The 21,820-nt window shown below is 55.1% G+C and overlaps 3 protein-coding genes and 1 long non-coding RNA gene across 4 annotated transcripts; 3 read left to right on the forward strand and 1 right to left on the reverse strand.

Annotated features, from left to right (window-relative positions):
* Positions 1 to 437: 437 nt before the first annotated feature.
* EVX2 (even-skipped homeobox 2) lies at positions 438 to 7,074 on the reverse strand. Its single transcript, XM_068685751.1, has 3 exons — positions 4,765 to 7,074; positions 3,338 to 3,597; positions 438 to 2,913 (listed from the first exon to the last, which is right to left on the reverse strand). The coding sequence occupies exons 1-3, from the start codon at positions 5,186 to 5,188 to the stop codon at positions 2,254 to 2,256; spliced, it is 1,344 nt and encodes a 447-aa protein (XP_068541852.1). The 5' UTR covers positions 5,189 to 7,074; the 3' UTR covers positions 438 to 2,253.
* On the forward strand, positions 3,022 to 4,694 carry LOC137858282 (uncharacterized). The gene is made up of 3 exons (XR_011097620.1): positions 3,022 to 3,162; positions 3,250 to 3,412; positions 4,624 to 4,694. It is a non-coding gene; the product is annotated as an uncharacterized lncRNA (long non-coding RNA).
* Positions 7,075 to 10,334: 3,260 nt separating the features above from the next.
* HOXD13 (homeobox D13) lies at positions 10,335 to 15,091 on the forward strand. Its single transcript, XM_068685752.1, has 2 exons — positions 10,335 to 12,703; positions 13,469 to 15,091. The coding sequence occupies exons 1-2, from the start codon at positions 11,977 to 11,979 to the stop codon at positions 13,717 to 13,719; spliced, it is 978 nt and encodes a 325-aa protein (XP_068541853.1). The 5' UTR covers positions 10,335 to 11,976; the 3' UTR covers positions 13,720 to 15,091.
* Positions 15,092 to 18,093: 3,002 nt separating this feature from the next.
* HOXD12 (homeobox D12) lies at positions 18,094 to 20,489 on the forward strand. Its single transcript, XM_068685753.1, has 2 exons — positions 18,094 to 19,443; positions 19,713 to 20,489. Exons 1-2 carry the CDS (start codon positions 18,882 to 18,884, stop codon positions 19,949 to 19,951), a joined length of 801 nt encoding a protein of 266 aa, XP_068541854.1. The 5' UTR covers positions 18,094 to 18,881; the 3' UTR covers positions 19,952 to 20,489.
* Positions 20,490 to 21,820: the final 1,331 nt, after the last annotated feature.

Raw genomic sequence — 21,820 nt, forward strand, 5'->3', positions numbered from 1 at the left:
ATTTAAATATGTTGTTTTAAGAAGTTCTCATAACCCTGGATGCCATATTTAAAAACAAACATCAGTACGCAATGTTTTGCAGCCTCTTAAACAAATAACCTCGCTTTGATTTAAATAACATTTATTTTACATGACCAAACACAATAAATAACGTAATATACAAAGCTTTATAATTATTGCACATTTGTAAAATATTTTACAGTGAGTTCGTACAGCCAGCAATATTTAAAGCACAAAGACTTTATTTACAGTTTCATATAATAACCAGGTCCAACGGACCTAACATAAAACGAATTTATGTTAATTTTACCAACCAGCGTCCTCATCGATCATTTCATAGACATATATATATATTTTGGAAAAATGTAAACATTATTGCCAAAATCGTCGTATATACATCCAATACTTGCGCGATCATAACAAATGATTCCAACAATCGAAAAGGTTAAGCTGGTAAAAGAGTGCTACGTTTTGGTCTAGTTTCTTTAGCCTTAAATTATATATTAATAAAAAATTTAAATGTAAACTCAGTGAACAACAGCTGGTATAATCAATATTTTTACATAAGTAGTCTTGCTATTTGTTCTTTACAAAATGAGAGATTGATGGGTTAGGTATCTTCTAGCGCACTTTAAAGTTCTCTAAACCGTAAATGTACACATCTTGTCAGAAATCTGCTCCAGAAGCCTTGGGATTTTTCTTACTTAGCCCTTCCCTACCCCTGCCCAAGAAATCTGTCCCGTTTGACAAAAAAAAAAAAAAAAAAAACTCTACGATTTATGTTCACTGAACAAAACAGCATAGCCTTTAAAATCGTTTCCTGAAAGTTCATTATTAGAATATGAAAAAAAAAATCCAGTGTCTTAAAAATAGAAGTATTTCAGGACACTTTTTCGAAATATATAATAGACTTTTGTGTGTGTGAGAGAGAGAGCGTACGTGTGTGTGTGTGTGTTCACATTCACACAGGGCCTAAACAAGCAATAGCAAGTTAGATGAGGGCTTCAACTCTTCAGAAAAATCTCATTATGTGAAGAGTGAAGTGGCTCTGTAGGGAGCATTATGGAAATATCTGGGTTTGATTTAATGAGGCTCTTCACATTGGTAGAATATCAACTTAACAGAGAAAAGTCTACCCGGGGCGTCCAAGTTACCAAAATGAAAATTGGCAATTGAGATGATAAGAAAGTGGCTTTCTTGTGCGAAATCACTTCAGGTAACAGATATAACATTAAATAACATACATTCTATGCACCAAGAACAATGTTTTATGTACCAAGTCTCTTATCTGTCTCTTCTAATGACTTCCCTTAGCGGGTTGTTAGTACTTGACAGCAGGTCTCTGTGCGGGGAACTTTTTTCCAATTCCACATTCAAAGGAGGTCCATCAGAGAACATGATTGGCAATTTTCGTCATAATCTGCACATTATTAGCATCAAAATTGACATGGCAGTAACACTGGTGGTTTTTGATGTGCCTTTCTTCAAGTTCAAGGAAGTCCCTCCAGTAGCAGTGGTTTGGTATAGCAGGTCTCAGTTACCCAGCGGTGGCTTTTCAGAGGCAAAGGCGCGACAGAGATGTGTGAGAAATAAATCCGAGAGCCGTTTTACCGAAAGAAGAGAAACACGCTAAGAGAAAAAAATCAAATTTAGCAAAGTGTCTGTAAGGTAAATGCTTCAGGACAACATCCTACACCTAGAGAGATTCAAGTATTTCCCAGATTGCGTGGGCTATGGTAGCTGGAAAGCACGAGCTTAAAAAATGCCTCTCCCAATGCTGTCAATCTCCCACCTCCCTTCCCGTTACTGGCCCGTCGCAGCAGCCTCATTAGCTACCGCTTTCCGTGCGTAAAATACGCGAGACATTTCCCATTTATTCCAACTCAAACCGAAATAATAATAATAATAATAATAAAAAGTGGGGGAAAGAATGTAAGAAAGGAACACAAACACCTTCCCTCGGGCCGGCCCCCTCCCCCGGCGGCCCGCGGCCCCACCAGGCCGGCCGTCGGGCGGCGCGGGGCCGCTCCGCGCACCTCGGGGGCGCCTCGTCGGGGGCGCCTCCGCGGGGGCGCAGGGACGCGGAGCGCCCTCTCCGCCGGGCCCCGCTCCCCGCCGCGACGGGGCGGTCAGCGCCAGCCACGCCGGGGGGACCGGCGGCCGGGCCCGGGGCGCCCCCCGGCCCCGAGCCGCCGCCGCCGCCCTCCCGCCCCCCTACAAAACGCCCCCTGCCCCGGGCGCGGGCCGGGGTAGTTATCTGGTGAGCGGCGCCTCCTCCCGCTGGTCCGGCGAGGCGACGGCGGCCTTGCTGAGCACGGCGGCCGAGTAGGGCAGGAAGCCGCTCTCGGAGCGCTGCGCGGCCGCGGTGCACGGGAAGTCGGCGGCGGCGGCGCCCCGCGAGCCCAGCGCCGAGGCTGCCGCCGCCGCCGCCGCCGCCGTCTGGCTGCTGTGGCAGCTGAGGCAGGAGCAGGGCGCCGAGCCCCCCGGCGGCCCCGACCCCGCCGCCGCCGCCGCAGCTGCCGCCGCCGCCGCCGCCGCCGAGGCGGCCGCGCTGCTGTTGAGGCCGGCGGCGGCGGCGGCCGGCGCCTGGTAGAGGCCGGGGTGTCGGAAGCTGCAGAGCAGCTCCGGGCGCGAGTAGGGGTGCGAGAGGGCGCGGAAGGTGTCCAGCGGGCGGATGGAGGTGGCGAAGGGCGCGGCGGCGGCGCCCGAGGCGGCGGCAGCGGCAGCGGCGGCGGTGACCCCGACGTGCGGGTAGTAGTGGAGCGGGACGTGCGAGTGGAAGGGGTAGGGCAGGCTGCCCGTGGCGGCCGCGTGGGTCATCATGTAGGTGTAGAAGCTGGGGTCGGCCGGGTGGGGCCACGACATGGCCAGGCGCTGCCGCTTGTCCTTCATGCGCCGGTTCTGGAACCACACCTGGCGGGGACACAAGCACAGCGCGGCCTCAGCTCCGCTCCACAGCCCGCAGCCCCCAGCCCGCAGCCCCCGGCCCGCGGCCCGCTCCCGGCCTCCCCGTCCGAGGCACCGGCGGGCACCGACGCCTCCGTCCCTCGCCCGCCCGCAGCAGCCGGCTGAGCCTGTGCCCGGGGAGGATCCCTTCGATCCGCAGCAAACGTTTTCCCTCCGAGCCCTCCCCTCCCCCTCCACGGAGGACCGTGACCTCCGGTACTGACGCGCTCGTCCCTCTGCCTCTCCCCCCCTCCCCGCCCCGGGTACCAGCTGCGTTTATTTTCTCTCCCCTCTCCTCCTTAGGAAACGCGCTAGCTCAATAAAATCCGCCGAGGAAACTAAAAATAAAGGCAAGGCAAGCGGCAAGTTTGAGGAGCGGGGCGCGCCGTACCTTGATGGTGGTCTCGGGGAGGTTGAGGGCGGCAGCCAGCTCGCAGCGCCGCGGCCGCGACACGTAGTTCTCCCGGTAAAACTCCTTCTCCAGGCGGGCGATCTGCTCGCGGGTGAAGGCGGTTCGGTACCTCCGCACCTGGTCGGCCCCCGCCGCCGAGCCGCCCAGCGCGCTGGTGCTGTGCAGGCTGCCCAGGCCGGCGGCGGGGGTGGCGGCGGCGGCGGCGGGGGCGCTGGGCGCGGGGCTGCTCTCCGCGTAGCCTGCGGGGCGAGCGCACCGTCAGAGCGGCCGGGGGCAGCCCCGGCCCGCCCGGCCTCCCCGCGAGCTGTCACCCGGACAAATTGCTGCCCTTCATAGGATCGATACGCTTGGGTCTGGGGTGGGCTTTTTCCTTGCTTCCTTCCTTTTTTTTTTTTTTCTTTTTTTAGGGGGGGGTATTTTTTAGTCTTTTTTTCTTTCTTTCTTTCTTTTTTTTAATTATTATTATTTTTTGTCACAGAGCCGCCTTAGTGCGGGCAAACCGGGAGTTCGTGTGGCTACAAAGCGGCAGCGCCCGAAGCCGCCGAGCCCCGGGTAGGGTGTGCAGGGACTCGGCCGGGCTGCCGGGAACCCTGGGCTCTCCTCTCGCCTTTCGCTCTTGGAAGGGTTCGGTTTCGTTTGAGACGAACCGAGTCTAAGCAGCCCTAGCGCCAATTTCTCTCGCGCTTTCCGTCGAGGATCCCTTCCTTTCTTTGGCACATTTGGGGGAAAAGGCATGCACTGTGGCCCCTAGGAAATCCACCGCTCACCTGGCTCCCGCCCCCCCTCCCCAGTTACAGCGATAATAACAGCCATCGTCCATCACTATGCCCCGCAAAGCAGGAACGAGACAGGGCTGTTCCAGCTCCTCTGTTATAAACAGAGTAAAAGTGAACAATGCCCAATTACTCTTAAATGGACACGGGATGACACGTTGCATATAAACAGAGAAGGACAAACGCAGACAAATATGGACAGTTTCCTCGCCCTTCTACCTCTCTCTCTAATTTAATCTATGTATGTATGTATACACACACACATATACACGGCTTGAGGGACGCAGAGGGCTCCAAGAGCGCGAGAAAAAATAAGGAGAAAGGTTCCCCTAAATCCAGGTGGGTGGATGTTCGTGCCCACAGCTATTCTGGATATCTAGCTACATACCGATGAATCTGGGCACGCACACACACGCACGCACCCGCAGAGGAGCTGCCCGGGCAGTGTCCCGGCTATCGGGATAGCGCAGCAATCACAATAATATTTTACAGCCTCCAGCTCTGTCTCGGCAGAAGAGAGAGCGCCGTTTGCAGAGGCGAGCAACTTTGGCGGTGTCGATGGGGTTCGCTTGGCTTTTAAAACCCGGTTGGCAAAGCGCAGGGCTTAGATGGAGATGAGAAACGAAGAGTTACCTTTGTTACTGTTTTCCTTCAGCTGGGAGGAAGTCAGGCTGGCCGGGGAGCGGAGTGCGGAGCAGCCCACCTCCACATCACTGTTCATATCTGCCTCTTGAGCAACTTCCGAATAAAGGCTGATTTTCTTCCTGCTTTCCGACGGCGGGATTTCGGACGAGACGGCGCTTTCGCTGCTCGGGTGCTGAAGATTGAATAAAGTGTCTATTTCGAATTTGCCTTTGGCGGAGATGTCCCCTATCGCGCTGTGCAGGGAGGCGGAAGTTAGTCTCGGGCTGAGGCGACCACTGTGCTGAGAATTTTCAAGGGCCTCCAGCACCGCATTTCCAGCTGAGTCTGACAAATTCGAGAGCCTTTTGCCAGCTGTAGGGCTGTGCAGCCCTCTCTCCATCAGGATCATCTCTTTTCTTATTCTTTCCATCATCTCAGCTTTATAAAAAATGTCAAAGTTGCAGGGCTGGTCCTGTACTAATGATGAGCTGCAGCAGGGGCTAATTCACATTCAGCCCGGCAAGTGTCTCTAAATATTATTATCTCTTTTTGAGGGAGGCGTAAAAATTGTGGGATGCCAAAGCGAGGGAATGACTGGTCAAAATGACCCATACATCCTTTCTAGCCCGAAATGTCATTCATCAAAAAGTAGTGCTCGTCATTAAGGTACGAATGACGCTGTTCGAATAATCATTTATTGTAACAGGTTTATAAGCAAATAAATACAAGCTCCTGTCAGTGGATAATGAAGGCGGCTTCTGAGCAGACAAATATATCCAGGTGGAAAGAAAGAAAGACAAGAAGTGAGGAGTAAAGCTCTTGTCCTTAGCTTGATCAGATCTTGCTTGAATTGCTCTGGGGTTTGGCCTCTGGGGTGAAATTGACAGTCTGATTAATAAAATGAGCTGTGCAACATTTCCCCCTTCATTTAGGTGCATCATTATGCTCTGATTTTTGTTTTGTTGCCTTTTAGGTCCTAATGATGCAGCTTCTTTCTCATTTGTCCTCGGACAGAACTACATGCTAAATATTAGATAACGCTTTTCTTTATTATTATCTCTACGGCGGATTTTAGATCGCAACGCGAGGAAACGTTGGGAGAGGAGCGACGGACCGAGAATCCCCTGCCGCTGACATCTATTTACTCTTCCCTCCCATTTTTCCGACTACATTAGTACTTTTATTTAGGAATTACTCCAGCACCCCCGCGCATCCCTCACACTCGCGAACCCTACACTCAGACTTTATAAGCCCGCTGCTGCCGGCACACGCCGGTTCAAGCGGACCTACAGCAGTCGCCTGGAAATTGAAATAGGAATTAGAATTCCTGGTTTCTAATATCTTTCATTCGTTGCGACCTTAAACACGATCTCCTTTCTACTTTCTGAAATCTCGTTTCTCTACGAAGCTAGCCTGCGATTTTTCTCCCCTTCTGGGACAATGCTCTCTCTCGTACGCTCTTCTAGCGGGGAGAAGAACCGAAGGGCATTAAATGCGTCCGTGATTTAAAACACCCCGCCGTCGTGCCATCTCATCCTGGCGGCAGGTTTCTCTCTCCATCCCTTTCCTTCTTCCCTCCCCACCGCCAATAAAGTCTCCCCACTTAAAAGTATTATTATCAGAAGTGATAGAAATAGGCGATACGCGGCTTTATTGTCTGCAGGCATGGAAGCAGCCGGGATATCACCTCCAACCCCCTGTCTCCAAAGTTACCTGTGGCTCGGTTAGCTCATCCCTCCGCTCTTTTCCGGGTGATGTGGAGTGCAGCGTCTGGGCGCTGCAGGGGACACGGGCTACCACGCTCGGCAGACGTGACAGTCGGAAAGTCTCCCTTCAGTGATAACTTTGCTAGTAATAATGACGCTGATGGCAACCATTTAAACGAAGATAAATCCTTTGTCGTTAGCATCTCTGGAGTGCTCTTCAGTAGCTGCCCAGCCTTTATTCTCGCCGTGATTTTTTTTCACCCACATCATCTAGTATTTAGACCCTGAGAACCCGAGAGTTTTGATCGCCCGGAGAAACACCCCAACGTTTCCTGTGATTAAAAGCGGGGTCGATTTTTTTTCGAGGAGAGCTGTTCCCGCTAATGTTAGTCACACACATCTCCTAAGTTCTTGTGCTCTTGCGCATGATTCATAGCTCGAAAATGGGATACTTGTCAGATTTTTTTTTTTTAATAACGTGTTAAAGTCTCCCTAAACATTCCACGAAATATTTAGGAAACATTCTAGGCGTTGTTTGCAAAATCCAGCCTTCCATTAATGAGCGTTTTATGTCAGCCCTTTGAAATGTGAATTTAGACTGCAGTGTGGTGTCCTGCGTTTTACAGCTCCAAAACCAGACAAAAGTAAATATCAACTTTTCCTTGCCCGCGGGCGCGGCGGCGGTGGGGGCCGGGGCGGCGGGGCACCGGGCAGCCCCCGCACAGGGCACCGGGACCCCGACACTGCTCTGCCGGCCCTGCCGGCGGGCACGGGGGTGTCCCCGCGGCTACCCCCCGCCCCGGCTGCCATCCACCGCCGTCACACCGCACCGGTGTCGGGGAGCCGCGAACCGGGGCGGGCGGAGCCGCCGGTACCGGGGTGCCGGAGCCCCCGCTCCCCCCGCAGCTGCCCGAGGCCCCGGCGGCCCGGCCGCGCCGGCGGAGCGGAAGCCTGCGGCGGGGTTTATTGCTGTCGTTTGGCGCCCTCGTCTGTTTTCTTAAACGCTGTAGCAGGGCGAGCATCTTCCCCCGGCCTCTCGGAAGGCGCAGCCACATCCCCGGCGCGGTGGCGGGGGCGCGCAGCCCAGTGAGGCACGACCCGGGGCTCCGGGGGGTCACCGCGGCATGGGGGGGGGGACGGGACACGCCTTTAGTGCTATGCTGCTTGGGGGCAGGCTGTCTGAAAGGTCCCGGTGTGAGAAGAGCAGGCTACACGCAAGTGCGGCTGTGAGTGATCTTTATTAGTGTTGGTTTGTGTTTTGCACCTTTTAAATAATTCTGATTCCTTAGTTTACGTACGAAGTATCTCAAGTCGTAGCTGCATTCCTATGCAAGGGAAATAGCATGCCATAAAGGACCTTAATAATCTTCCACTAAGATGCTGGGCAAGAAAAACGTTCCCCCGTGCAGTTAATCAGTTAAACCTTCAAGCCACTAATAAACTAGTCATCCGATATTTATATTCCCAGCATACCAGATGTATTTACTGAATCAATGTTTATCAGTGTTTTTCTTGTTTGGTTTTGTTTGTGGATATTTTTTTTCCCCAAACAATGGCACAACCGAAAAATCTTTCGTCGTATGTATATAGTCCGTCAAAACCAGCCGCTCAACCTAGAGGACCTCCGGCATCACAGTGACATTAGTGGGCAAACGGGGAGGAAGTTACAGAGACTGCCGAAATATGCAAAGTTTTTTTAGACGCTGTTTACTCAGTTGTTCTTATAAGTTTAAAGAGCTGCGCAGGCCTATGGCCAAACTTCTTTTTCTTTTTACCTTGAAAGTTATTCCTCGAGGCATCAAAGAATATTTTCAGTCCTCTTTTATTAAACGTTAGCCGGAAAAAAAAAAATTACAACTTAATTGAAACGCAGTTTGTATTAAGGCAACCGAACAGCATCTCGGTCAGTTTTTAGCCAGTCACAGGGTGCTCGGGAAGCTGGACAGGGCAAGCTGCTGCCTCCTGCTCGGCGGGGCAGGCTGCCAGCCGAGCCCCGGGGCTGCGCGCAGCTCCGCCGGGACATCCACGGCCGCGCAGCGCCTCCGGGGCCAACCCCCCGGGTGCCGGGCTCGGGGGGTGATGGGGACGGCGGAGATGTGGCCGCTCTGGGCTTTTTAGAGCTGGGGGGTCCGAGCAGTCGGCGGCGCTGGGGCTGCCCCGTGGGCCCGGCGGAGCGGAGCGCCCCGCGCAGCACCCGCGGCGGGCGGCGGCAGGGGCAGCGGCGCCACCTGGCGGCGCTGCGCGGCGCTGCGCGGAGCTGCGCGGTAGCGCTGCCTGCGCCCGGCTCCGCCGGAGGCCGCCGAGCCCCGCCGCTCCGAGCGGGCGGTGTCGGGGGGCTCGGCCGGGGGCCCCACTGCCCTCCCCTGTCCCTCGGGGAGACGGCAGAGGAGGAGGCGACCCCAGTGCGTCCCCGAGTGGCGCGGCCCCTGGGCTGCGACACTCCGGCTCTGTGGGGTTAATGGTTGCGGGATGTCCGCTACGGCCGGCCCTGCGAGAGCACAGATTTTAATTTAAACGCTGAAGTGTTACTGCGGTCGGAAAGACACTCGGCTGGTTGTTCCCTTCAGCCGCAGCTGCGGCGGGTCGAGGAGCTCGTCCCAGGCCGGGGTCCCCCCGGTGCTGCCTCCGAGAACAGGGAGGAATCGGAGGGCGGCCAGCGCCGGTCGTGACCCCAAGGCTCAAGTTCAGCACCCGCCGGTGCTCAGGGGGTCCCAAGACAACTTTTTAACCCTCGGAATGGACTTTTTAAAAGCAGAAATAAATAAAGAGATGGGACTATGTGGCACGGATTTGGAGGGGAAAAAATAGTTTGACAATTTTCCCCCTGCTTGCTGTTAAATCTTTTATTTATCGCAACTGGCACTTAATTATTATTACTTTTTTTTTTTTTAATACTAGGAAAAAATAAACGATCGCCTCTATAGCCATTAAAAGTTAAAAGATAACAACGGAAAGCCGTGAGTATGGGGGCAAGTTTGTCGAAAATATAAATGGATAGTTTTCTCTTCGTTTGCATCCTCCGTTTCCCTGGACAGCTATGCGTAAATGTATAAATGTACATTGTTCTGCAGCAAACGTGCGCAAGAGAAGTGACTTCTAAAGTTACAGTTACCAACGGCAAATCCTAGTAAGGAAGGTGATAAAAAATGAGTCTTTTTTTTTTTTTTTTCCCTGGGAAACAATAGGGGAAGAACAGACAACAAATACTAAAATTCAGTGCTAAAAGCTTGCGTGGATTCGTAACTCTGTTAGATCCTAGCAAATGTATTAGAGGAAATGATATAATTTCAGGGGGGAAAAAATCGTGTTTTTCTTTCGGGAGGAGAGCACAGCGCTTTCTGTAGGGATGCTGCCCAGCTTGGGTGTTACGCAGTTTCCTGTGCAGCGTGTGAGTGGAACTGGGCACCCGCGGAGCCCCCGGGAGGCAGAGGGAGGCCGTCCCGCAACGAGGCCGGGGGAAGTCCGGCCTCCGCGGGCAGCCCGGGCCGAGGCCGCCGCACGGCCCCCGGGATGCGGGGCGCGCCCTGCCCCGCGGACACCGTGGATGCTCTCAAGGCTCCGACCTCGGCTGCCGGGCTCATTATTTTTGTTGTGCGTAGGGCAGTGCTGTTTTCTACACCCCGCACAAAAAGGCTCATTAATGACTTCTTGGTCATAAACCCGCCCAAAGGCCCCGCTCCTCCGGCCACCGAGGGGGTCTCGCTGGAGCAGGGGGCTCGGCGGGGCTGCCGTCCTCCCCGGGCGTCCGTGCGGCGGCACCGGGGTTTGCTTTGATGTCAGAGAGCTCAAACGGACCCCAAACATTGAGCTTTATGAGTTTTTTTCTTTCGGTGGCCTGATGAAAAATGTGAAGGGAGAGAAAATTTCGTCGCAAGAGGAAACACAACGGGAGATGGGAATGCAACTGGAAAGATGTCCAGAGAAACAAAGTCCATCGTTCCTGGGGACTTCACTGTCTTAGCAATGGTTTCACTAGAAAGCTGTGTGCAGGGACATAAAAGGATGAGAAACTTGTGCCTCCACAAACTTTCCTCCTAATTACGTGGGGCTTCGTGTCCTGAGAGTGAATGCTGCCTCGGCGTAAATCTGAGCGAGACACGTAATCACGCCTGGCTCGCTTCTTCGCCTTCTTGGCTGATTACGAAAGATTAACAGCAATTACAAGTGGGTAGAGCTAATGAACGTGAACTTGTGCTTGCCATCCGGTTATTGCTGTGACTGCCGGCCCCTTTCGTTCCTCACCCCGCTCCCAAAAGCTGCCGGGGGTCACTGCAGCGGCCACAAAGCTCCACCAAGCCCGGGCCTGGAGGCTGCCGCCGCTCGGCCCCACCGCAGGCAGGCTGCGGAGGTCGGGCCCGGGGCGGCCGCGGTGCCGGCAACGAGCGGCGGCTCTGCGGCGGCTCCCCCTCGCCTCTGACGGGTCTGAGCCACCGTCAGGCCAGCGAGCACGGGCCCGGCTGCCTCCTTTTCGGAATCTCGTAGTTCCTGTGCCCGGGAGGGAGCGCGTTAAGAGCCCGCAGAGCGGCGGGACGTGGCCCACGGGGGCCGGGGCTCGTCTTCGCAGCGCGCTCCCTTTCCGGCTGCTTGCGCTCCTGCGGCTTCCATCCCGACTCAGCGGGACAGCGGCGAGACACGGCAGGAGGATTTGCCCCAGTGTCGGAAAGTCACCCCCGAGCAGCCGTCAGCGCTAGGGCCCGCTGTCCTGACCGGGCGGCCTCCCCGCCACACGGGTGGCGCTGCGAGGAGGCGGGCAGCCACGGCTAAGGAGCGCCAGGCTCCGCGCCCCGCGGCTCTGCCGGCTGGCAGCAAAGGGACGAGGGGTGAGGGGTCGGGGGGAGGGTCTGCCACGGGCGAGAGCTCGGTGGGGCAGGCGGGTAGGACCCTACAACAAAGCCGGGAAGGAGAGGGAGAAGAAGGGAGGACCGGAGGATGGGCAGCAGAGGCCCTGGCGGCTTCTCCCCACACCTCGGCCGCAACAATGGGCTCGGGAACGTCTCGCTGTGCCGCGGGGAGGGGACGCCGAGGGTCGCCGGGCTGCGGGCAACCGGGGAGGGGAGAGCCCCGAGGCGCGCGGCTTGGAAAGGGCCAGCAGAGGATCGAGGGTCCACCGCTGGCCCTTTTGAAGCGGCGGGGAGGCGGGCGGGGGGATGAAAGCGGCGGGGGCGAGGCCGGCGCGGAGGGGCATCGCCGCCGCCGCCCGCCCGGCCGGGCCCCTCCCCAGCGCCGGGGCCGCGGCGGGGCGGGAGCGCGGCGTCGGGGGGGCGCCGTCGGTGCGGGCCGGGGGCTGCGCGGCGAAAGGGGCAGTGCGGGCGGCGGGCCGGTCACATGCTCCGCCGGCAGCCTATGAGCAGCCCCCCGGGCTGCGGCAAACTAATCTGGAGCCGGCCGCCCCCACCCCCGCCCCCCCCCCCCCAACGTGGACTTCGTTTTTATAAACGTACCGCCAGGATCCAACCTGTTGGAGGCAAATAACAATTTGCACCATGCCCGGCCGGGGACCGCGCCGCCGCCCGCGATGTGCAAGGCCATGAGCAAGGCAGCGAGCTGGGAGATGGACGGACTGCGCGGCGACACCAGCGGCGGCGGCGGCGGCGGCGGGGGAGGCGGCGGCGGAGGCGGCGGCGGCGGCGCCCCCGGGCAGTGCCGTAATTTTCTCTCCTCGCCCGTTTTCGGGGCGGCGCACACGGGCCGCGCGGCCGCCGCTGCCGCCGCCGCCGCCGCCGCCTCGGGGTTCGCTTACGGCGGCGGAGGGGAGCGGCCGGGGGCGGCGGCGCGGGCAGACCCCCCGGCCAAGGACTGCCCGGGCTCCGGCGCGCCGCCCGCCGCCCCCGCGCTCGGCTATGGGTATCACTTTGGCAATGGATACTATAGCTGCAGGATGTCCCACGGGGTTGGGATCCAGCAGAACGCCCTGAAGTCTCCCCCCCATGCCTCCATTGGCGGCTTTCCCGTGGAAAAGTACATGGACGTCTCCAGTCTGACCAGCACGAGTGTCCCCGCCAATGAAGTCTCCTCCAGGGCGAAGGAAGTGTCCTTCTACCAGGGCTATACAACCCCCTACCAGCACGTTCCTGGGTACATAGACATGGTCTCAACGTTTGGCTCTGGGGAACCGAGACACGAAACATACATATCAATGGAGGGCTATCAGTCCTGGACTCTGGCTAATGGCTGGAATAGTCAGGTTTACTGTGCCAAAGATCAGACACAGAGCTCACACTTTTGGAAATCGTCCTTTCCAGGTACGAGAGGGAGAGAACCGGGCTGAGCCGAACCCCCCCGCACTCCTCCGCCCGCCCGTCCCCTCCCCCCCACAGGGCTGAGGAGCGGCCTGGCGAGCTGGACACGCCGCACAGCCACGCACAGAGCGGAGAGAGAGAGGGGGGACGGCGGATTTCTTCCTTGCCCCCCACCCGCCCCGAGGAAAGCTCCCCCCGTGCTTTCCGCCCCGCGGGACAGACCCGGCGCCCCCCGGCCACTTAGCAGCAGGGCCCCGCGTCCCCGTCCCGCGGGCGCCGGGCGGCCTCGGGCTCCTTCTTCTGCTTCTCCTAACGGGGCCTCGGTTTGTATTTACGTTTGCAGTTTGCAGGACGATGATGGCTTGAAGGCTTGCGCTTCTCCGCTTCTCCGGCTGGCGATTGACCCGGCCCCAGAGCACTTAAGAGACTGCGAGTAGCGAGGGCACGCAGGCACAAACCACATGCAAACAAACCCACACCAAAGGGATGTCTGTGCATTGCCAGGACCGACCTGCTCTCAGCCCCCGAGCCAGTGCCCCCGCCGTCCTGCATGCTCGCTAGCGATGCATGCCTGAAAAGTGATGACAGTCCATCAAGGTTTCGGTGCTTTACTAACGCGCAAATAATGTGGCCGTGTAAATAATAATAAACTGTAAACAGCCTGGCATTATTTATTTGCCCGTGAAAACCAGTGCCCAACAAGTATCAGTTAAGCTTTAAACGCCTGTAATAAAATTCTAATTTTTCACATAATGTCTTTTACAATAGGGGACGTTGCACTAAACCAGCCAGATATGTGTGTCTACCGGCGTGGGAGAAAGAAGCGAGTGCCGTACACAAAACTCCAGCTTAAAGAACTCGAGAATGAATATGCCATTAACAAGTTCATTAACAAGGACAAGAGGCGAAGGATATCCGCAGCCACAAACCTGTCTGAGAGACAAGTTACCATTTGGTTTCAGAACAGGAGGGTGAAGGATAAGAAAATAGTCTCCAAACTGAAAGACAACGTTTCTTGATCTATTAGTTGCGGACAATGATGGATATAAACTCAATTTACGACCAGCTAAAGACTTTTGGAAAGACTTGAAAACATATTTAATATTTTTTTTCTCCTTCCAGCGGTGGCGAAGTTTTGTGAATTGTTTTCCATTTCCATGAACGTCAGCGTTTTTCTCTTGGTCGAAGGGAGCGCTGACAAACCTTGACTTTATAGTTCTGTTTCTTCTTTTTTTAAAAAAAAAAATAATATTATTATTATTAATTATATTTTCTGTTCTTCCCTCTAGGCCAGTATAAACGAATTTAAATACGTTGAACGGTTACAGTTATAACTTTCTTAAATGCTTAACTCTTGGGGGATGGGGGGTTGTCTGTAATTTTTGTCTCTGAACAACAGCCAGTGCCAAAAAGTGTCAGTTTTGATTTGCTACCGTAAACTTCAAAACGTGCCGAGGGACAAAAATATCCGTCGGAGAGCACGAGAAAGCCGCAGCGGGACCCATGCAGCGCCGAGCTGCTTCCAGCCCCCGCGGAGCACGCCGGCAGCCGGAGGGAGCTGTGCACCGCGCGGAGCGGTAACGTGCGCGGTCGGGTTTCGAGGGGCTTTTTCGGGGGAGAACCCGCTGGGAGCTCCTCGGGGGCACCGGGCTGAGGCCCATCTCCCTCCCGAGGCGCGCAGCTTTTTAGGGCTGCGCTTTCGTTTTTCAGCCGGAGGCTTCGGCGCTCCGCAGCCGCGCAGTTGGAGGCTCTCCGCGGGGCTCCGCGGCCGCGGAGTGGAGCGCCTCCGGGGGGTCCGGCACGGCTCGGCACGGCCCGGGAGAAGCTGGTTCCGAGAGGTGTGCGTAAATCTGCGCGGCTGCCCCGAAAAGCGCCTGGCCTGCTCTCTCCTGTGTGTCCAGAAAAGCACGGGGCTCTTCGCCTTCCTCCCACCACGGCTCTTAAAAAAACCTCCTGGTCGGAGAAGTGAAGCTCAACTGCTAACTTTTAATTTGCAAAACTAAACGGGTGTTAATGACAGAAGCAATAAATGATTAGTTTCAAAAGATGCCATAATTTATATGGGCCGAAAGGCTAGGACTTTGCTGAGTTTGTGTTATTTTAAACCTAGTGTGCATGTTATGATATACACAGGGTGGGCAGACACGCTAGCCAACTACTAGGAGAGAGAAGCGGTACCTCTCTGTTAATGTGCCTCGTTTAATTATTAAAATGTGTGTGTTCCGAACTAGTATTATTTATTATAATATCCTATTGCTCTAAACACTTTGATTACCAGTGTATGTGGGTAAGACATACAGTAAGACTGTTTCTCCATAAACCATTTTTATTTCCCTTCTTGTCTTTAAGTCTGCTTTTACTTTGTGTTGGAAATATGGGCTGAACTTCCCAGCTGTTAATGATGTTGCCAAACTGTTCCTGAACCGCCTTTAATAAAACGATTTCTTTTCGATATATATAAAAAGAGGACGAAATTCGCCTTCTTTTCGCAGCAGGGCTTTTCGCGAGCTCCAGGCTTGCGTGGGATCTACTTAGGGCCCTTCGGAGAGGAGAGGAGGAAAGGATGAGGGTCTCAATGAAGGAGGGAAAGGCGTTCCGAGTGGGCCTTTTCGCCGGGAAAAAAAAATTTTGAGGAAGAAATGCTGCTGGCGAGAAGTACGCGGGGCAGGAGCCGGGGGGCAGCTTCTCCCCTGCCTCTCTCCTCTCCCCCCTCGGCCTGGCTCTGCCTGTCCTGTGCGGGGATCGCCGCTGCCCGGCGCCTTTCCTGTGCCCCCCGGGGCCGGATCCGGCCCTCGCCGTGCTCCCGGCGGAGCTCCACGGCCGCTGCTCTCCGGCCGCTCGGCAGCCGGCTGCATCCACCGGGGAGCTATCTTCCGCCGCCTCCGCCCTCTTCCTTCCCCCTTCTCTTCCGCTCGCACATTCTCGGCTTTTGAGGGGTTTCTTTTCCCCGACCGCACCCGGAGGATTTCCCACTCGGTTCTTTCACAAGCGGTGCTTTCTGTGCGATGCCGGGAAGCCGGGACCGGGGCCGCGTCGCGCCGGTGCCTGAGAGCCCGCTGTGGTGATGCAGCCTTGTTTTCTTCGCAGGAGAAAGATTCCCTAAATTCTTATTTTCCTCCCTCCCGGCACCTCCCCCAGCACACATACTTCGGCCCCATTAATCCCGAGGAGTTTTCACCCGCCGACTTTCCCGGCTGGGCCCCGCCGGTGCCTCCCTTCCCTCCCCGGCCGCTGCCCGGCCTCCCAGCAGGCGCAGCCGTGCCACGTCCGAGACCCCCTTCCCAGGGCAGGAGGAAACCCGGACGGGCTGGCAAATCGCTACCAGATGGAGAGGAGCCGCCTGCTCCTCTTGGAACAACGTGCGGAAACACTGAGAAAGAGGCCGGGAGGATGGCGAGGCCAGCGCCGCTCGTCTTGCTGCCGGGGCGGCGGGGGTCGGTTCCCGGGGCTGCCTCCCCCTCCCCCAGCTGGGGCTGCGAGGAGGGGACGAGGCGGTTCGGCTGCGGGGCAGAGCGCCTGGCTTCGGCAGGCACCTCGAGAAAGTCGGCTGCAGATGCGCGGTGGCACGCTGATGATGCACTGCGGGGCGGCCGGGGCTGCCATTGAGCCGCGGCGCTGTCAGGCAGCGAGATTTCCGAGCCATGTTTGAGGCAATCCTGCCATCTCCTGGACAACCCCTGGCATAGGCGGGGGAGCCCCCGGCTGGCCGAGGCAGCCGTGATTGCGAGTGATGGATGGGAACGGGAGGCTGCGCGGTCACACGCAGAGCAGCCCGCATCTTTCCGCCGGGGGACTGCGCCAGCGAGATTACGGTGTGGTCAGCTCACAGGCCGATCCCATTGCCTATTAAAAAAAAAAAAAAAAAAAAAGAAAAAAAGGAGCGGAAAGAAGCGTGTGAAAGCAGAGCTCCGGGTCGCTCTGTTCCTCAGCAGTGATATTTCCTGTACAGACACAGACAGGGGGACACCCGCTGCATTAAAACGCCGCCCTCCAAACCAGAAGCCGGCTGTGTCTGGAAAAAATAAAAAAATAAAAAAAAAAAAAATCGCAAAAGTCCATCCGAGGCTATCTGCATCGCGGCGGCAGCAAATCTCCCGTGAAACAAGATGTTTTTGTCAGGTCTTTTCCCTACAGACTTAAACGTAAACATGGCTTTCCTCAGCTGTGTCTCCAGCTACTCGAGATTTTGCTTTTCATATTTCTCGCAGCATTAATTAGCAATTACAGATGAGCATTAATTGAAAGCTCTGTTTTCTCTAACCTCATAAAAGTTAGTTTAAAGTGTCACCTTTCTTTCCGGTAACTGGGAACTCACATCCATTCCTCGTGTTTATTGCGGGCAAAAATACAGTCTTTGAACACAAAATGTTCCTTCTGTCTTCCGAGGCATAATTCAAACAATAAAAATTAAAGGCAGTGGTCAGTAATATCCTCCAGCGATGCTTGTGTGGTCCTGTGTGGCCTAGAGGAGGGCAATCATTTAAAGATTTCTTTCAGGGCAATGAAATTACCGCAGAATTTACCCCAATTTCCCATTAAACAAAGAGATGAATTTGATTAGGAAAATGTCAAGCGGAGCAGCGTCTCTGATCTCGGCGTAGAAATAAAACCGAGATTAAAACTATGATTAACAGGACAATAACGGGGAAAATTAACCCTACCTGTTAACTAGGTTCGAGTTTTTAAGCGAGGTAATGAAAGTGACGAAGGCCGGGCACCGGGGGTCTGCTCGCTCGGACTGGGGATGCAGTCGGAGAGGAGGCCGAGGCCAGCACTGCCCGGCCGGGCCTCCAAGGCCTCCCGCGGGTCCCGAGCGCCTCGACCGGGCTCTGGCCGGCCGCTTCTGCCGGAGGCGTCCCCGGCTTCTGCGGGGAACGACGCGGCGCGGGGGGAGCGCACGGCTCCTCGGCTTGTCGCCGGGGAAGGGAACTGCCTGCCCCCCGCACGGCTCGGAAAGGACAAGGACTACCTCCCGGGAGGATGCTTTCAGACACTGTTTTGTTTGTACTCCGGAGCTAGGAGAAAAATAAGGGGGATAACGGTATAGTGGGCTCTTGTCTAAGCTCTCAGAAATATGAGATATATTATGTTATATATATCCCCCCCCAACGGCTGACCGTAGAGAGCAATTTTCTTCTTGGGGGAGAAAAAATCATGAGATGGCAGCGAGGTACTGAGCTGAGGCTGTCTCTCCTTTGCCCACCGCAGCACTCACGTCCACTCTGCTGCAGAGTAGAGCGGGTGTTTTCTTCCTTGCAGCCTTTAGATTTTATTTATTTATTTATAGCCTCGGCGTTCTGCTCTAGTAATTCCGTGTCGCTGATATTGTTATTCTTGTTTGTTTAAAAAAATAAACGAGCCCCAGTTTTAGAAGCGTTGCTTGAAAACTCATCTAGCTTTGGAGTGAGGATTAAATGTAGAAGAGGTAAAAAGGGCAGACGCGCTAGGAAAACCTCCGAGACCACTAGTCATTAGTGCACCAGAATGACAATCCCGGTAATATCCGATCAATTAAGATGTTAATTGCAAGCATATGCAGATGCATATCATGTTGCCGGCAGTTAAAACAAACGCGGATATAAAAGGGATAAACTACGCGCTCCGCGCACAAGGTGTACTCGGGGGCACAGGCACTTGCATGTGCCCGGGACTGCCGCAGCTCCTTGCCCCCGACGGAAGGAGCCGCGGCTCGCTGCTCGCAGCCCGCCGGCTGCCCGGTTACCGGGCATCCCCGCCCCGGTCCCCGGCGCTCCGCGGCTCTCGCACGGCGGCTGTGGCCGGTGCGCGGGGGCTGCGCGGCTCGGGGCCGCGCCCGGAGCCCCCGGGTCTCCGCTGCGCCTTGGCAAATGTTTGGTTCCCCCTCATCTTTCCGCTAGCGCTGCAGCTTTGCCAGCCGGTCCCAGGCACTTTTATAGAAGCGGAGAGCATGTTTTCCCCTCCCCCTTGCAAGTCCGGTATTTTCATATTTCGAGTGTTATCATAAGACTTTTTAAAAGGGGGGGAAAAAGGGGAAAAAAAAAAAGAGGGGGGGACGCCGTGGCTCGGTGGCTGGAGGCGGTGCTGAAATTACCGGCTTTGAAGAACCTGTCTGCAAAGTTTCGTCCAATCGTTTCAGGCTTTCCGCTTATTCCCTGTTGTAACTAAATACTGCTGTAAGAACAGCTGAAGTCCTTTGTTGGAAATGTGTGATCGCAGTCTCTACAGATCTGGCTACGTTGGTTCTCTCTTGAATTTGCAATCTCCAGATTCCTTTTATTTTCCTAATTTGCGGGCTAATGGCAGTCAATTGGCGGCTCTGCCCACCATTTCCTACCCCAGAAGCTCGATCCCGTGGACTTGCTCAAGTTCGTGCGCAGCCCAGCCGCAGAGCCACGCGTTCAGCGGCGCGGCGCAGCCTTACCTCCCCGGCTCTGTTCCAATCAACATCAACTCCAACAGCAACAAAGAGTGCCTGGAAGAAAACAATAAATATTACGCCCATGATGCGACCTCCAAACAAGAGGAAAGATGCAGGCAGAGGCAATCTTTCGCAAATGACCCAACTATTACTCACGCAGCCAACTTAAAGCCCGTAAAGTATGACCACTCGAGCCTGCAGAGAAGTTTGCATGGCTCGGCTACTCTTTTTGAAGTGAACTCCTGCACTTCCAGCCTAAAGGAGGACATCAAGAATTCGGTCAACTTGAACCTGACAGTTCAGCCCGCAGCAGTCCAGTCATGCCTCCGACCTTCAGTGCAGGATGGTATGCCTTAAATATCTCGCTTTAGTTAGAGGCGACCTAGCGATACGTGCTTTCTAAGAGATGCCTGTAATTGTTTTGTAACCCCCCCCCCGTAATCCATTCGGAATGGTAATCGCTTAATCTGACTCGGAGCTAGATAGGAATTGTGCTGTCAGATGTGCTTTGCCAGATTTTACCGACCTAGTTTTGCCCTGTTATCTTGCCGCTTTTTGCATATTCTCTTTAATACACAGACATGATCCACTAAATTATCGACGTGTTTGTTGTAGGTTTGCCTTGGTGCCCCACCCAGGGGAGATCAAGAAAGAAACGGAAACCTTACACAAAACAACAAATTGCTGAATTGGAAAACGAGTTTCTCCTCAATGAGTTTATTAACCGACAGAAGAGGAAAGAACTATCAAACAGACTGAATTTAAGCGATCAGCAAGTTAAAATTTGGTTTCAGAACCGACGAATGAAAAAGAAAAGAGTAGTAATGCGTGAGCAGGCGCTTTCTATGTACTAGACCAGAGTCCGCCCGGTCCTGCATGAACTTATGCCTGGAGTGTTCACCCCTAGAGTAGAGTATATTCGCGGCTGAAATGCGGAAAGTGTGATTTTGGTTTTGTGCTTGTTTGATTTTTTTTTATTATTTTTTTTTTACCATTTAAACCAAAATCTCCAAGCGCGTAGGATCCCTGTGTAAATTGGCAAATGCTGAGTTCTTAGCCAAAATGAAGAAAACAAGCCAGCCCAGCACGGAAACCTGTATTATCAGCTTTTACCTTTCTTTCTCCTTTTATATAGATTTTCTCCTGCTTCTTACCCTCCCTTTCCCTGGAGAATGAGCGGTGCTAAACTAAAATCGATGTCGTTTAACTGTATGTAAACACCATTTTGCAGAAAAAAAAAATAAAATAAAGGAATAATGCCTAGTAAAGACGTCAGCTATGTAAATCCTGGCTGGTCCCTTCATGTGTTCCCTGCTTCTGAAGGCGAGCATGCGGCGCTTGCTTGTTTTGTGGTTTGGAATAACCTGTTCGAGCACAGATCGGAGAAAGTGGTTACCAAATAAACCTTTTAATATACATATATATGGAGAGATATTCCTTCTTCGCCCCCCCGCCCAGCCGCAGACGGAGGGCACGTGATGCCCGCGCAAGGCCTGCGCGGAATTTGCGCGCCCGCTCCGCGGCTGCGGGACTGGCCCCGCGCCCCGCGCCCCACTCCGCCGCCGCCCGCCCCGACGGCTCGGCCCCGACGGGGGCCGGCGGCACGGCCGGAGCGGGGCCCCCGTTGCCCGCCGGGGGGTCGCCGCTCCCCGCCGGGGCCGGGCGCGGGGCCGCCGCCGCCCCCTTCCCGCAGCCGCCCGGCCCCGGGGGAGCCTGGCCGCGGTCCGCAGCCGCAGCGGCCTTCGCCGGTGGCCGCCCCAGGTGGCCGGGCTGGGCCCTGCCCTTCCAGCGCCGCTGACTTTGGCCTTGTCCAGGCGCGGCCCCGGGCAAACGGGAGGGGGGGAGCGGGCGGTGCCGATGCCGCTGCGGGCCGGGGTCAGGGCTGGGGCCGGGCAGGACTCCCTCCCACCCCAGGGTGCTGCAGGAGAAGGAGAGGGGCGAGCCCGGAGGTTTCTGTGGGTTTGATTATTTTTCTGAGTCTGTCCCCATGGCCATTTCCGCAGAGGTTTTTATGAGGGAAATGGGGAACGCTTTCGCTTTTTTTTTTTTTTTTCTTGTGTGTGTCCAGTTATAAACCTCAGAGGAGAAACCCAACCAGAGGGGCTGGGAGCATTGCCCAAGCCGTCTGATTATTGTTTTAGGACGGGAATGAAATCGATTTTCCCCGCATCTTGCTGACAGGCTTTCGGTGCCTGCAGCCTGCAGCCTCTCCAGCACCACAGCACTGAGGCTGGCCGGAGCTGCCGAGCCAGGGGAAATGCAAGATACTGCCCCAATCTGACATTTAAGAAAAGGCAAAAAATCTCAGGGAATTTTAGCTCCAGATCAAACCATCTTTTGGCCGCAATTTCCACGTAAATCTGTTTCTAATGAAGAGGCGTTTCCACACGCGAAACCTCGGGCTGCCTCTCCCAGCAGTAATAATAATTACGCTGGCGGAGCCTGCCTTGTTTTCTGGTGTATAAAATAGGCTCAGATATGGTTGTGCGGGGCGTATGCAGTAAGGCTAAACAATCACAAGGAACGGCACAAAGAAGCTACCTATTTATTCAGGACTACTGCCTTCCTGGAGGCAATAAACTCATTATTTCATAAAGGAGGCATATTTGAACTTTGCTCCTACCCGGTCCTCTGCGTGCGAGCACTGTTCCTAAGGGCACAGTGGTCCGGCTGGGTTGGAGGTAAATGCCGGATGGCAGGGAGGGCAGCACCGCAGCCATCTT

Source organism: Anas acuta, chromosome 6, assembly GCF_963932015.1.
Source record: "Anas acuta chromosome 6, bAnaAcu1.1, whole genome shotgun sequence".
Lineage (NCBI taxonomy): Eukaryota > Metazoa > Chordata > Aves > Anseriformes > Anatidae > Anas > Anas acuta.